This window comes from Staurois parvus, unplaced genomic scaffold (assembly GCF_062004578.1).
Source record: "Staurois parvus isolate SC_StPar_1 unplaced genomic scaffold, SC_StPar_1.0 ptg000562l, whole genome shotgun sequence".
NCBI lineage: Eukaryota > Metazoa > Chordata > Amphibia > Anura > Ranidae > Staurois > Staurois parvus.
The window spans coordinates 2425632-2442525 of NW_028318358.1; the positions used below are offsets into that span (position 1 = coordinate 2425632).

General features: G+C 39.3%; 1 protein-coding gene across 1 annotated transcript in view; it reads right to left on the reverse strand.

The window, feature by feature from the left end:
- LOC149450763 (uridylate-specific endoribonuclease A-like) overlaps nt 1–15062 on the reverse strand; it is a 42314-nt gene extending 27252 nt beyond the window's left edge. The window contains exons 1-3 of the mRNA XM_089691391.1: nt 14907–15062; nt 6508–6627; nt 2078–2122 (exon numbers count right to left, since the gene is read on the reverse strand). Of these exons, the coding sequence (XP_089547517.1) occupies nt 2078–2122; nt 6508–6627; nt 14907–14982 (241 nt within the window). The 5' untranslated portion in view covers nt 14983–15062. The remainder of the gene's footprint in view (nt 1–2077; nt 2123–6507; nt 6628–14906) is intronic.
- Between the last annotated feature and the right edge of the window lie 1832 nt (nt 15063–16894).

Genomic DNA, 16894 nt, shown 5'->3' on the forward strand with positions numbered 1-16894 from the left:
GCCCATCTCCAGGACTTCTCCAGGGCCTCCCCCATTCTCTGGAACTCACTACCCCAATCTGTCAGACTGTCACCTTCCCTCCTCATCTTTAGGCGCACCCTGAAAACCCATCTCTTCAGAGAAGCCTCCCAAGCCCTCACCTAATTGCTGATCTCCTCCGCTCTTTCCACCACTCCATCCCCCACAGCTATTTCCTCCTGTACCACTCTCCCCTCCTCCTAGATTGTAAGCTCCAAGGAGCAGGGCCCTCGAACCCCCCATGTATCGCATTGTATTGTTACTGTACGGTCTCATGTACTGTCTCCCATTATAATGTACAGCGCTGAGCAAACGTTTAGCGCTATATAAATACTGTATAATAATAATAATAATTGCATTTTGTTAAAAATGTGCATTTGATACCTCGATCATATTTGCCTCTGTGTAACTCTGTTTTCCCTCCATCTCTCAAAATGTTATACTTATGTACCTGTGTTTTTTCTCCCCACCTTTGTAAGGACACCATTCCTACAGTAACCAACAACTTTGTTTACATGTTTATGGATTGTCCAATATTATCTGTTCCAGCCCCCTGTCAAAAACCAATAAAATTATTTGAACAAGAAACATCCACAAGAAAATATAGAGAACTAAGCAAGCACAAATGTGAAGACCAATAAAACTAATTTTAAGTAAAAAATAATAATGTGCATTTGAAAATTTCTAGTGTAAAGGGATGGTAGTGTTGGCAAAAGCATTGGTGAGCTTGACCACAAGTGATCGTTGGTTCTTGAAACTGAAGGCATGGCTGGAGTGTATCAACTGCCTAAACATTTTGTGCTATGAGGTGTCCCTCGTATGTCAGGGGAACTGGTAGTTATAGCCAGTACAGTACTGTTGTTACTATGGGTTTAGGCAAGCTGAATCATGTACACATATGTTTGCTAATATGCTTTATAAGCAAGCTTCAGTTTTTAAAGAGAACCTGCAGTGAGCAGAAATTTAGAACCTTGGCTTCCATATTGAAATTTAGAACCTTGGCTTCCATATTTTGTGATTCATCAACCCAGAACAAGCATGAACTGGGAGTGATGTCAGAACTCCTTATCTGGGTCAGTGACTCTGAAAATATCAAAAGCCAATCACAGCCAGGCAACTAAAAGTTGCAAAAGATATCAGCAATAGCACCCTATGTATTTCTCTTGCTACAAGTTAATCACTAGTGTAACACTATTACCCCCAGAGTTAAGCAACTAACTTTTCGAGAAGAGGTCAGCAATGGCATCCTATTTTTTTCTCTCACTACAAGCTAATCACCAGTTTAACATTATTACCCCAAGGGGTCTATGATATGACCCCCAAACAGTCTTATAGGGTTCACTTTCCCAGCTCATTTCCTTTAATGGAGCTCCCAGGCACATCCAATCTCTTGATTGTATCCTTGGTATGTTGTGGTTTAGAGGAAGATAGTGCCAATCACCAATTTTATTGCAGAGTACTTATGGGAGACAGGGTGAGAGAGAGCTTCTAAAGTTTACCTTCTATAGTTTTAGCACATTGCAGGTCAACAGAGCATGCTCTAGGGATTTATTCTCTCATAGGACCAATTCAGCTTTACTCCTCCAAAGTATGCAGCTGCAGATGCCTCCTTGTTGGTCAGATAGCACACTTTGGTTTGGCTCGTTCACTGAGGTACTTATAGTAGAAGTCCAGGAAAGAGAGAACCAATTTGAATGGTTGTCCCAAATGTTTATCATTTTCCCAAGCTCACACCAATGAGCTATACTCCTCAGTCAGTGGCTGGGATTTATAACTTAGAACACTTTTGACTACTGGAAAATGCTCATCAGGAACCATGAATACCCTGAACTTAGGCACTCCCTGGAAATGCAGAAACTAAAACAAACCACTGCAAAGCCCCTACGCTGGTAAACCAGTAACAGGCAAGAAAAGAGGTGCTATTCATTCCTATCCATTCCAATGTTCCATTCAAATCAAAGACCTCTGTAATATTTTAATACTCCCGGCTTTGTAGAGGACAGTTTGTGTTAGTGCAAGAACAACATAATTGTTTAAACACAATTTTTAAACATATTACCTGATTTTGTATGGTGAGCGGCTTCATTAAAGTTTGGATCAATATCTGTAAACGCCAAAATAATAAAATCAATAAAAGAAAAACATAAGCAGAACATTAGGGATTATTTTATAAGTGTATAGTTAACAATTAAGACAAAGACGATTGCTGATCTATATTTAGTATACAAATATTGTTTCATCTAGCCATAAAGAATCCATTTATTGCATAAAACATGGTCCCAGGTGACATGATAGTAAGGGAACTTATATACATCCAAGAATAGTAAAATAGTCATAGAGAGAGGAAATAAGGGAGAAGGTGAGCAAGGCTAAAGATGTTTATTTAAGTTGCTTCCACTTCAGTGCTTGGACACAGAAATACAAATGAGGACTCACAGGGGAAGTTGGTAGAGTCTCAATTCCTTTAAATTAATGGGCTACAATATAACTTCAGTGGTCCAAAGTGTGCAAATATTCCTAGTTTATCTTTTGTTCTGTACAGTCTAAAATTGCATATCGCTATCCTTCACATCCCTGGTCCTTTGGTTTCAGTTATTTGAGACACTAGTAGGGTAACTGTGCTTATTTTATCAAACCACCTTATATTAAAAATCAGCAGCTCTAGAGCAGAACGTGACATTGTAGGCCCATTGAGATTTCAGCACTGCATTGTGGAGCATTAATGAGCTTGTGTTAATGCACAATGTGTGTTGTGTTAATGTAGTCCATTGATTTTGAAAAATGAATATGCACCTTGTAGTGTGGGTCCGTTGTCTGCTACTATTGTCTAGTGTGTTGAGGTGCCATTATAAATTAATAACCTACAATGAGTTAAGCAGGTATAGATGATGCAATTTTCTCTCCTGCAACCATGGGTTGCAGGAAAGAAAATCGCACAATGCCCCCCATTAACACAGTTAGTATTGATGTGGGAATCCCTCCAGCGGATTAGTGATAGTGGCTATAGCCGCTGGCAATAATCGCATATAACAGTTGAATTGGGTACAATCAGCCTGCCCATAGATCGGCCAAGCTGAACCAGCTTTACTGTAATGCATAGATCTCAATAGGCCCTAAAGGTTTTCAATAAGATATGGTGTGATGTTGTTAATATTTTAGTCCAAGATTTTTTACCATCTGCAACTTAAATACAGTACAAAGCACAGAAACTGAATGATAAAGTGTCACATTCACAGCAAAACCTCTTAAGCCAGCCATAGATGATTTGAATCTCGGCTGGTTCAGCAGGGATCAGCTGAGATTCGAACCATCTATGGGCAGGCTGATGGTTCCCAATTTAATTGTTGTACGACTTGTGTATAACCAGCATGTTGGATTTTTACATGCAATTATTGCTAGCAGCTATACCCGCTAGTAGGGATGCACCGATACCATTTTTTTTATCGGCGAGTATGAGTACCGATACCTTTGGTCAAGTACTCACCGATACTGAGTTCCGATACTTTGCAATGCGATTTGTGTTAATGGACACAAATTTAATCGCAAAGAATAGTAAGCAATTTAAACAGGAATGCGATTCCTGTCCAAATGGTATGCAGTTTCCACACTGCTCCTGTGTGAACCCGGGCTTGTCATAGAGTTCACACAGAAGCGGTGCGGGAAACCTCCCTGCAGGCATGCCATGCTGAGTGTCAGTGGTAGGAGAGAAAGCGGCGAGGATTTCAAATTGCTGCAAGGAGAGGAAAGAAACTGGTGGGATTTCAAATCCCCGCCCCTTTCTTTCCTCTCCTTGCAGTGATGACAGTTTGGGCAAAACAGCATCTAGATGCTCTCTCTCCTCTCCTGCCACTGACACTAAGCATGAGATGCCTGCAGAGAGGTTTCCCGCACCGCTCCTGTGTGAACTCGGGCTATGACAAGTCTGGGTTCATACAGGAGCAGTGGGGAAACCGCCTGAGTTTTGGACAGGAATCACATTTCTGTTCAAATCGCATGCTAATCCTTGCGGTGCAATTTGCGTCCATTACTGCATTACTTTGCATTACTGCAAAGGATTGGTTAAGGTCTCGGTAGTATTTACTCATGAAATACTCAGTATCAGCACCGATACAGATACCAATAATCACCATGTTCTGCTGACAGGGACAGCCCCTCCCCCCCGCCGCCCCCCAGGAGAATACAATAGCTCCATGGGAGGGATTCTCCAATCAACACTTACTGAGTTGATTGGAGAATCAAGTGATTTTCTTTCCTGCAACCCGTGGTTGCAGGTAAGAAATTCCATCACCTTTGGTCTGCTTTAAGCATCTCATGCATGTGTACAAATATTAAAATCCTAGTATTGCCATAAAGAGAGGAGATAGAGCAAATATCACCAATATTTATTTATGATTAAATATAATGACATTATGTGACAAATAAGGAATATAATGAATATAGAAGTATAAGACTACAGTGTATAGGGTACAATTATATTTCCTTAATCACTAGTTACATAACTCATTCTGGAGAAAATCCTTGTTAATCTCATTGAAGCCGTTCATCCCATTTTATTAGAAACTGACTGTTTAGATATATGACACCTGTGAGTGTGTATGACTAGAGAATGTAGCCTAAGTGCAGCTCAGAATACATAGAATGCAAAAGAAAATATGAGCAACTCTCAGGACTTACCAAGTGAAGGTATGCTTGTAGTTTTATTTGCAATAGACATTTGGTGGGTCACAGCCAGGGGCGGACTGACCATTTGGAAACTCTGGCACTGCCCGAGGGCCCGGGGTCAGTAGGGGGCCCCACGAGATGCCCATGGTACCTTTTTCATAGGCTTTTTTGAGTTTGGGCAAGGACACAGGGGCCCCATGATCCCCTATTGCCCGGGGGCCCCATGAGTTGTCAGTCCGCCCCTGGTCACAGCTCAAACAAAACTACAAGTGTTTATTTACACAGTAAGTCCTTTGAGTACCTCATCTTACTTGCTACATCTAAATATCAGTATAGTTGGCATGAACATTCAAGAGCCAACATGAGACCTAAATGTAAGTCTTGGTTAAAGGAAAGGGCCCTCCAGATAGATAGTCCACATCGAGAGTCAGGGCAGGCTCATCTTTCATCTTGTCAAGCAATTAATGTAGAAATAGCCACCACTAGCAGCTCAGATGTCCAACACTAGGGAGGCCTTGCTGCTTTCTTCAATTCGGGGAAAAAAACAATGCTAGAAACAAACATAAGAAGAAAGCGTACCAGCCTAGTGCATTACCATTACATTTTAATAAATGGATAAAAAGAATGCCGAACTACTCACAAAAGTAAATGGTCAATGTAAAAGTTCAACAAGCCACCAGTAGCATGTCCATCCACCAAGGCACAGCTTACGCATTTTGAGGGTGAAACCCTCTTCCTATGGACATACTCCCAGTGGCCTATTGGACTTTTACATGCAATTGACCATTTACTTTTGTGAGTAGTTTGGCATTCTTCTTTTTATCCATTTATTAAAGTTTTATAGTAATGCACTAGGCTGATGCGCTGTCTTCTTATGTTTCTAACACAGTACTGCCTGCATTATCTACCAAATTATGAAACCTGATTGGTCATTATGTGCAACACCTACAATTTTTTTTAGAGCATTAGCCATACTAGCCAAATGGATTTCATCAGCCAGATTGGTGTTATGGTCAACCTTTCCATTTGGTTGCATCAGTTCTTTTCTTTAATCCAGTGTCTGGTGTGACCAGTACTGACCCAACGTGCCAATATCTATCTTTTAAATTCTAAAAACAAGTAAAGCTTCATGTACGCTAGCAGCTCCTAAACTCGAGTTTAGGAGCTTTTGGCTTTTTTTGCCAAAGCTCCTAAACTCAACTCCACAAAAGGGGAGTACACATAGGCTTTTAGCAGAGTTTAGGAGCTGCCGCGTTTAGGTGTGGTTAAACCTCCCTCTTCTAAACACAGAAGAAACACGTTCAGAATAGGAACGTTTTGACCGCCGACCACGGGAAGACGCATAATGCTGCAAAACCCAGCAATCATGGTACCACGTTTTTGCCATGATTTGTGTTTTCCCATGGTCAGCGGTCAGGATAGGCTCATGTACATGATGCCTAAAGAATTTTCAAAGTCAATGATTAATCTGGTATATAATATGAGACTACAAGAGAAGCAATGTGCTAATCAGGGATAGCACAACTTTGTTCAGATCTAAGTCCAAAGTTTTTGCCAGGATTTTATTATTGTTTTATAAACATTAGCTCTGCTTGTATGACTCACATTTTGTGAGATCTTTCCTGGCTTTAAAAAAAAGTACAATAATCATTTTGAAAAGAGCTGATGGTAGTTCTTTCTAGAATTCTAGCAAGACCCCATTGCTACCTGATATAAAAGGCCACAACAGTTAATTTCATGGGTGCATCCAATAGTTTTTCTTGCCTCAGTGTAAGTGTTGGTATTGACATATATCTAAAAATGTACTTGCATCACCTATTTTCTTACATTTACACATGGAGTAATCTTTGCAGCAGTCATCGAACCTTTCACAGTGCTCATTGCACTGACAGCTGTACTTATTGCTAGGTTTATGTCCACAGCGATTCTTGCATGAATGTTCACATCCTACAAAAAAGAAAAAGTAGAACATTTTGCATCAAATGGCAATATGGTAATGTTCAATATATTAGTCTCTAAAGTGTCGTTCACCCTTCACGTAGAAAGTTTCATCCAGCTTCTACATAAGCACATTTATGCCCTTTCCTCACCATGAAAAGGAAGTAACCATTCTTATGGGATCATGGGCATTAAACAGATAATCCATCTGTAGCTTACTGCTGTAAGAACAGTAGAAAGTGAAGAAATGTACCTGTTGTTAATAAGTCAAAGCATTCTCTTTAACTTGAGAATGTCTGCTTGGTTTAAAGAACACGTGTACCTTGAAACATGGAATTTCATTGTTGACCTCCCTATAAATGTTTGGCTGCCTCTGGTTTCAGTTGTCTCAGTTACTAAGAACAAGCACGTAGGTTAGGAAAGGCAGACCTCCTTATCTGCATACTAGTTTTGAATTAGTGGTTCAGATCGATATGACAGTTAGGCATTTAGCATATTTTTTAAGGGAAAGACTGCCTACATACTTCTTCAAAAGTGGCTTCCCTTATGGTCACAGATTATTAGAATTACAGTGTTGATAAAGTTTTGGAGAGTGTGGGAAAGGGCTAGATCTCCAAACTGGTTCTTACTGGTCTCCACTCGGGTCCATCACTTCTTAATTTGGTGACCATAGCCACTGAAACAGATTGATGATGATTGTAATCTAAACTTTTAGAATTGTGCCATTAGAGCAAATAGTTTTGGAAAATCCTTTCACTGGGACACCTGTTCCTATTTTCTTTCATTTACTTGTATGGCTGGCACCCCTTCCCCTGGCATCCTCCATGAGTCCAGGACTGCTACAGAGGCCATCAGGAGAGAAGGCAGATGAAGGAGATAAGGAAACATTCCCACTCTCCTCCTACTGTGACTGAATCTACAAATGATCTACTGAGTTGTCAAACTTGCAGCACAGATGTTGGGTCTACAAGCTGATTGGAGACTCTCTCACCTCTATCTAATTGTATCAGTGGCAGTGGAGACATCAAATTTCTAATATCCCCTGTTGTCTCTATAAAAAGGGCCTGTCATTACCATTACATACATATCAGCCCCCTTGTGATGGTAGCAAATAGAAAAAAAATGTAAAAAGGGTCAAATATAATAATATGAATAATAAAACAAATAATAAAGCTCACCCTCCCACACATGCACATTACATATATACACATTGTCAGGAAGCACATAAATACATAAATCTAATTACTCATCAAGTGTCTCCTTACATGTCATAGGTAGAATAATGATTGTTGAGCAATTATTTTAGTTTGGGAAGGAGGGGAAGGAACAAAACCATTTAAAAGTTTCTGTTGAATAAACTACTGGGTACAAAAACTTCAGAATTTGGTCTGGTCAGGTTTCTATTACCCTTGGACAGAAAAGGATTAGGTGTATGGTTAGGATTCAAGTGTAAGGTGGACAACTAGATAAAATATTTGATGTGAATTGAAATCTGTGTAAAGATTCTTCTGGATATTTTGTACACAGTTACATTGGTCCATCTTGAATCATACTAACTATGCATATACCATACCTGGCCAATCCCGCTGGAAGCTGGAAATGATTGAAGTAGACACCATTACTCCAGGGATCCCCACTCTCCAGGTCCTGTGCCAAATGGCTATCCCAACTGCATTCTGAACACAGGAAGATGGACGCTCAACATGAGCACCAGTTAGAGAAAACTTAGCATTTTCTGAATGAATGCAAACCATTCTCTCATTGGAGGAGGTGGAGAGTTTACTCACTGTACTCTAACTGTAAATGTACGTTATTAAAAAAACAGAAATAAAAATTGATGAAAAAAATAGAAACAAAAATTATTGGTATTATCTTTGCATTTTTTTTTACCAACAATAGCAGAGCAAGATTTTTACTTAAATAGTGTATAAAAATCCTTTTATATTCTTGAAAAATACTAAATACATGATAAAAATTATGTAGGTAGACATATTAGTCACAACGATACTGTAATATCAAGTTAAACAATGCTTGATGATGCTGACTTGGTCATGAAGGGTAAAAGCAAAATTTAACTGTATCTGAGCCGAACAAAATGAAAATGCTTTTTAATTCTTGTTTAATACTCAAACCAAACTCCCCCATTCATCCATGTCTCCATACTTTATTTTATTGAGAATTTATTTTGTGCTTAGCTGAGAAAGCCCCTCCTCCCCTCCAGAAGAGTCATGGGCAGGGGCGGACTGACAACTCATGGGGCCCCCGGGCAATAGGGGATCATGGGGCCCCTGTGTCCTTGCCCAAACTCAAAAAAGCCTATGAAAAATGTACCAGGGGCATCTCATGGGGCCCCCTACTGACCCCGGGCCCTCGGGCAGTGGCAGAGTTTGCAAATGGTCAGTCCGCCCCTGGTCATGGGATGTATGACATCATTTTGACCTAGGCCAGAAACCAGGAGGTAACTGAAAAAATGTAGAAGTTTAAAACAAGTAGATATAATATACCTTTCTATCTAATAATCAATGCTAACAGTATAAGGATTAAAAATAGTGTTGATTGAGAGAGTTTAGTTCTGCTTTAAGTTTTCTAAAATAGTAGCTTTTATCCTTTAGAAAATGAAATTTTCAGCTTGTTTTTATCCTTCTTTTTTGCAATTTAGTGCTGCTGATATCCTCCCGCCTCCTGTCTACATCCGGGCTCTCCAGCATTGTTGAATGCACATCAGGACCAGCTTCCCAATAGTGAGAAGAGTTGTCCATGCCTGTGCAATGTATGTCAGCAAGACTGCCTATAGTCTCCACCAATGGCACATGTGACCATGCAGGAGCACAATTGGGAGACAGTTGTCACCCCTTTACAAGAAGTGCCTGAATAAGTACCTCCATGGTTCATAGATCACAAAGTATCCTTTTATTGAATGCTTTGTATTGAAAAATGGTCATTGAAAACAACTTGTGAAGTAACATTAGCTTGTTAGGCCCCTTTCACACATGTGGACTGTTCATTTAATCAATTCAGTAATAATTTTTCAAAGAAAGTTTACATCAGTTTTTCATCTGTCATGATATCAGTATGTTTACATCCCCCAACTAGAGTTCTTAAACACTTGAGTCCCAGAGCCAATTTTTCCAAAATTTTCCATGCAAAAATGGACTGTTTGTCTGTTTACATCTGTTTTTCATCCGTTCCATTATTTTAACCACTTGAGCTCCAGAGGATTTACCCCCCTTAATGACCAGGCCTCTTTTTGCTACTCGGCGCTGCACTAATTCAACTGATAATTGGCGGTCATGCAATGCTGCACCCAAACAAAATTTATGTCCTTTTTTCACACAAATAGAGCTTTCTTTCGGTGGTATTTGATCACCTGTGCGCTTTTTATTTTTCATGCTATAAACAAAAAAAGCCAAAAAAAGTTTGAAGAAAAACAGTATTTTTACTTTCAGCTATAAAAAATATATAGTAAACTGAAAGTTGGTTATAAATTTAGACCAAAATGTATTCTGCTACATGTTTTTGGTAAAAAAAATCCCAATAAGTGTATATTGATTGCTTTGTGTGAAAGTTATAGCATCTACAACTATGGTATAGATACTGCAATTTACGCCATTTTTTTGCTATACAGCGCTGCGCTAGTTTAACGGACAATTGCACGGTCATGCAATACGGTACATAAATGAAATTTACATCCTTTTTTTCCCCACAAATTGAGCTTTCTTTCGGTGGTATTTGATCGCCTGTGCGGTTTTTATTTTTTGCGCTATAAAAAAAAAGGCTGAAAATTTTGAGGAAAAAAAACAATATTTTGGACTTTTTTGCTATAAAACATGTCCAGTAAAAAAAAAATTTAAAAATCAAATTTAGTCATAAATCTCTGCCAAAATGCATTGTGCGACATGTCTTTGCTAAAAAAAAAACCCATTTCGTGTAAATTAATTGGTTTACGTGAAAGTTATAGCCTTTACAAATGGCGGGAAAGATAATGGGATTTTTAGTTTTTTTTTTATACTAATAATGGCAGCCATCAGCGACTTATGGCGGGCGATCAGGGACTTATGGCGGCAATCAGCGACTTATGGCAGGACTGCGGCGGACATTCTGACACTGGGGGGGTACTGACTTGGGGTCACTGACATCCCCAGTGACACCAATACAGTGATCAGTGCAAAAAAAAAACACTGACACTGTACTAATGGCACTGGGGAGGAAGGGGTTAAGTTTATTTTGCAGGGAAGGGTTATCTGTGTGAGAGGGAGTGTTTTACTAGGGGGCGGGGGTGTGTACTGCAGGGGACACGGCTGATCGGGAGAGTGAAACTCTTCTGTCCCGATCACCGTGTCCTGGAGCTGTCAGGGAAGTGACAGAAAGCACAGCTACTGCAGCTGTGCTCTCTGTCACTGATTGCCGCCGACTGGCTGTGACCCGGCGACTGACATCCGCGGCTGTGATCGGCGTGACAGGTAGGGCGGCGGTGCGCCTTGCATGCGCCCCCTACCTGTTTACAAAACACAGGTTTTAAAACGTGGTTTTGCCTGCCCGTGCCACCCTGCCGCTGCATTTATACAGTGGCAGGGCGGCAAGTGGTTAACAGAACAAAAATAGGGCTTTGATCTGTTTCAAAAATCGGATGTTGACGGATGCAGATGTAAAGGATGTTCATCTATTTATATCCATTTTTCCATAGGGATGCATTGATGTCCCTTTTTCATCCGTCAACAGATGGATGAAAAATGGACAAACAGTCCATGCGTGTGTAAGGGACCTTAGAGTTTATGTGAGATTTTAGTGATTTTAGATTTTTAAGCTTTTTAACACAGCAATTAAACTAAACTAAAAAATTGCTTATATAAATAGTAGCATCTGTATTCTTGGTTTATATAATTGACTAACACTCATAAACTGAGAGACAAAATTACATTCTATTTTTTTGTTTGGCTTACAAATGTCAATAAACTTAAATACCGTCTGTAGTACTTTTATGTTAAACCAGCTAGCTTTGTGAACACTTAATACATTTATGTAAGTTGATTTACAGGTACAGCGATGAAAGCTGTTCTTTTTTTATGAATCTGACTGTACAGGTTTATTGCTATTTAATTAGGGCTTTGGGCCTTGAAGTCAGATTACAGTAAAACCTGTAGCAGGAAAGAAGCCTCTGTAAACATTAACTCTCATCGGGTCATATAAACTTTGTCTATTAGAGAAATCGTTTTTTCTTTTTAAATTAGCACATAATGCTAATATTTATTCACTTTCACATGTATATCTGGTTTGCCTTGTTTTAGTAAAGAAAATGATAGATTTTTTACAACTACTTTAGCTCTCTTAAAAAAAAAACATTTTCCTTCCATGTGCTTGCAAGCATCAGATTTCTGCTAAATTAAATTCCGGAGATACTGCGAGATGGAGATGGTGACATCATGCAGGGCATATAAGGTCAGTACACCGTGGTCCAGCGGTGTAGAGAACTATTTGTATATCTCTTTTCCTAAATGAGAATGTTGAGGGGAGGAGATTTGGCTACTGAGCCTTCAAAGACACCCTTAGATAGAGAAAAGCTCTTTTAAGAACTGCATTCCAGCTACCAGGACACCAAAGCAGCAACAAATGTAAATGCATTTACTGCATTTATTCATCTTCATCTAATTGTGATTCTTTTTTTTTCTAGTAGTTGGAGTTACACTTTACATGTTATCAGTCAATTAAAGTACAACTATAGGCAAAACATTTTTTTTTGGATAGAGTAAGGGAGGGTTATAATCCCTGTAATTTTTTTCGTCATTTTTGTCCCATATCAGAGATTTCACTTCACTTCCTGTCCCATAGCCAAACAAGAAGTGAGAGGAAATCTCTGCAAATTAGGGGAATTCTTTGGGGACCCTCAGGCCTCCAGAACTAGTGACCCCAGTGGAAGAGTTCCCCTTTTCTGGGGACGACCCAAAATTTGGGATTTTCTTTTACTTTCACTTTTTAATGATAATAGTAAACAGAACAAATGGAAAGAGTGAATCAGGGGCACAGACAGCAATACAAACTGCCGGGGGTTCTAATCCTTCTCCACTCTATCCAAAACTAAAAAAGTGTTGCCTTTAGTTATACTTTAACCACTTCCCACCCGGCCTATAGTAATATGATGGCCGGGCAAGCCTCTCGTTCCTCTTGTAGAGCATCATATGACGTCCTTCCCGGATCGCGCATTGTGCTCGCCCGCAGGGCTGCGCTCTGGCAAGATTTGTGTACTGGCCCTGTTGCCAGTACAATGTGACCTGCTGTGACCAATCACAGCAGGCCACATGACAGTTGTATACAATGGATGGCTTCCTTTCATGCCATCCATTGTATACAAGTGTGTCTAGCTGTCAATGGTCACAGTGATCACATGCACAGGCTGTGCATCTTTGTCATGTGATTAGCTGTGGCCAATCACAGCTAATCACAACAAAAAAACCTGAATGAATCGATTTCATTCAGTTAATTGCTTGCTTATAGCAAAGAAATTATTTGCTATAAGCAATCAAATTGTGTAGAAAAACAAAAAACAAAAACTGATCACTTCCCCAAAGTAGTACAGTGTTACTAAGGTAACTTATACTACTTTTGGCATAGTATAATATGAAAAACAAAATCTTAAAAAAAGAGGAAAAATGTAAACAATGAAAAAAAAAAAAAATTTAATAAAATTTTAAATTTTTTTTTTTTCGTACTGTCACCAGTCAGTGCCCCTGATCACCGCCACACAATTATATAATGATGCTGTATTGCACTGGTTACAGTATGTAAAAAAAAAATTGTGAGTATTTTTTTAATTTCTTCATTTTTTAAACAACTATGACAAAAACATGACAACTTCAAAAAACTCACCATGCCTGTTATGAAATACGTCAGACTGTCTACTTTGCGAAAAGTGGTCATTTGGGGGATATCTGTACTGTTCTGACATTTTTGGGCCTCAAGACATTAGATTGGCTGTCAGTACTTCAGGATTGATCAATTTTCAGATATATCCCATAGTTTATGAACTCTATACCTTTCTTACAGACTAAATAATAAATACTGATTTGGGTTATTTTCACCAAATAAATGTAGCAGAATACATCTTGGCCTAAATTTATAAAGAACAATTATTTACTTACAATCTTTTATAACAGAAACAAAGAAAAACATGTTTTTTTTTTTATATTTGGGTCTTTTTTTTGTTAATTTAGCAAAAATAAAAAACCCCAGTAGTGATTAAATACCACCAAAAGAAAGCTCTAGTTGTGTGAACAAAATGATAAAAACTTAGTTTGGGTACAGTGTTGCATGACTGTGCAATTGTCATTAAAAGTGTGAGAGCGCTGAAACCTGAAAACTGGCCTGAGCAGGAAGGGGGTAAAAGTGCCCGGTATTGAAGTGGTTAATCTAGTTAGTCAGTTTTGGATATGCTTAATCCACATCCATGTAAAATACTCAAATAAGGGTTATTTATAAAAGATTTATAGTACAATGATCCTGTGTGAGCTTTAAATGCCCCAAGTAAACGTGAGGGATAAACTACCTGTTATCTACATATAGACCTAGTTATTATTATTTTATTTCAGATACTTATATAGCACCATCAATTTACGCAGCGCTTTACATATATATTTTGTACATTCACATCAGTCCCTGCCCCTCAAGGAGTGTAGAGTCTATGGTTCTTAACTCAAATGTATACATACATACATACTAAGGCAAATAACCTACCAGCATGTATTTGGAGAGTTTTAAGGAAACCAGAGTACCCAGAGCAAACCCATGCAAGCGCAAAGAGAACATGCAAACTCCAGGCAGGTGGTGCCATGGTTGGGATTCAAACCAATGACCCTAGTGCTGCCAGGTAGAAGTGCTAACCATTTACCGACTGTTATTTTTTGTTTTAACCTTCAGGTTCAGGTCAAATGATTAGTATAAATAAGATTGTTGCAAAGTTACCTATATCTTTGAAATATATAGTAAAAAAATGTGTCTGCTAACATTTTAATATATGTTTTATTAAAGACGCACTAATATATTTGTCTGTACTGAAGATATGCTAATGTATAGGCTGACTGTTGTTACTTTGTATAATAAGTATAGAATAATAAATTCAGGATTAAATGAATTCAGCATTGTTTAATTTGTCAGTATAGTACTATAGCACACTGCACTGCACTGCACATCAGAGAGGGATATGTGCACCTGTACAGGTCTGAATGCTGTATGCCTTAGTTATGGAATCTTACAAAGTAATCAAAGTCAGAATGCATATAGAATACAGCAATACTTACTTTCACTAGAACAAGTATCAAAAGCCAAAATGCCTCCAATAAGAGAGAGGAAGAGCAGAACCACAGGCTTCTTCATGGCGAACAGCAAGACTGGACCAGTGCTCTCTGGATTCTAACTAAAAGCCATTCATTATGAAGGGTGTGTTTTCTTCTACACAAATTTGTTAAGGAGGAGAACAGTACAGGAACAGAATATATCACCTTACTGACAGTGATTAATAGCACAACTAGCTTTACCTGTTCTTCATGTATTTATACTATGTTGCAATTTATACTAAACATATAATATCATGCTGAAATATGCACACACATTATTGCAACAGATAAATCGATACATGTGGACCAGGGGCGGACTGACCATTTGGAAACTCGGGCACTGCCCGAGGGCCCGGGGTCAGTAGGGGGCCCCATGAGATGCCCCTGGTACCTTTTTCATAGGCTTTTTTGAGTTTGGGAGGGACACAGGGGCCCCATGATCCCCTATTGCCCAGGGGCCCCATGTGTTGTCAGTCCGCCCCTGATGTGGACTAAGCCAAATGATTTGGGGAACAAAGTTTCTCGGTCTTTCAATCTCAGTCTCTCAGTTCCCCATCAAGCTCTGCCCTCCCCTATTGTCCACATCACCCTTTATGAAATCCCCACAACGCATGTTCCCTTACATATGGGCTGTGGCTGGCAAATGAAGAGATGGGACATGAGTTTTTAATATCACCACCACACTGCTTCTGGATTCTCTGTAACCTTTAGGCTTCTATCACACGGGGCGGACCCCACTAGCAGTCTACTTGCTCAGCAGGGAATTCCCGCTGAGCAAGCAGATGGCTGGTCAGTGTCTACTCCGCTTATGCAGAACAGGCACAGACACAGTCCGTTGTCCTCTAAGGGTGGTCAGATGCAAATGGACTGCTTGTCTGTTTACACCTGACTGCCATCTAATCCAATCCACTAGACCACAGGTGTCAAACTGGCGGCCTTAAAGCTGTTGCCAAACTACAAGTCCCATGAGGCATTGCAAGATTGACAGTTAAGAGCATAACTCCCAAAGGCAGAGGCATGATGAGATTTATAGTTTCGCAACGGCTGGAGGGCCACCAGTTTGACACCCCTGCACTAGACAGATGGGGAATAGATCCCCATCCCTCTGTTTTTAGCGGATATTATTGGATAGGATGTAGGCACGTTCTAAATAATGGAGGGTCTGATTGGGTCCACCTAAAAACTGACAGGTGGACCCGATTGGAACATCCGTGTGAAAGGGGCCGTAGAATTGTACAGAGATCTTGATATTGGAGTCCCCAAAAGGTATAAGAAGCCAGGATATGGTTCATCACACTGATATCCAACCAAGGCAAATATTCAATTCAAATACATACGTTCCAAAAGGAAAGAAATCTGAAGACATTGAGATCAGTCATAAATCATTCTTTTACTAGAATACAATATGCTCTACTGCTTTGCATTGGGCAAGACATCAGCTAAACATTAAAGGGTGCAGTTCTTGCTTCAGGCATCTGTTTGGCGTGATTTTTTGGCCACACCATAATTATACATACATTCTTCAAATGCTTTATGTGGTAATGCAACCAGTAATACCAAGTGTCAAAGCTCATAAAGAAGACTGTAGGGTTGATTTGTTTTACAGTAAGATTGTCTTTATAACGTGACTGTTTCAAGTTGCAATATTTTCATGATTATTGTCTATATAATTACTAAGTGCTGTATGTTGTATGACAGACATTAACTAAGAGTGGGCAGAGTTTATTACTATTTCAAGTTATGTTTAATGAAAAAGATATGTCACTTATTGCAACATACATGGCAACAGAAAAAATAAAAAAGGAATATTGTATGTGAGAAGTCTGTGGAAGGAGGAGGTTGTATACATTTTATAATGAGTCTTTTTTATGGTAACACCAGACCTCAATGTGTGCTAGTTTTCATGTATGCATGGGTTTCTGCTATTTATTAATGGACAAGATCACCCAAAC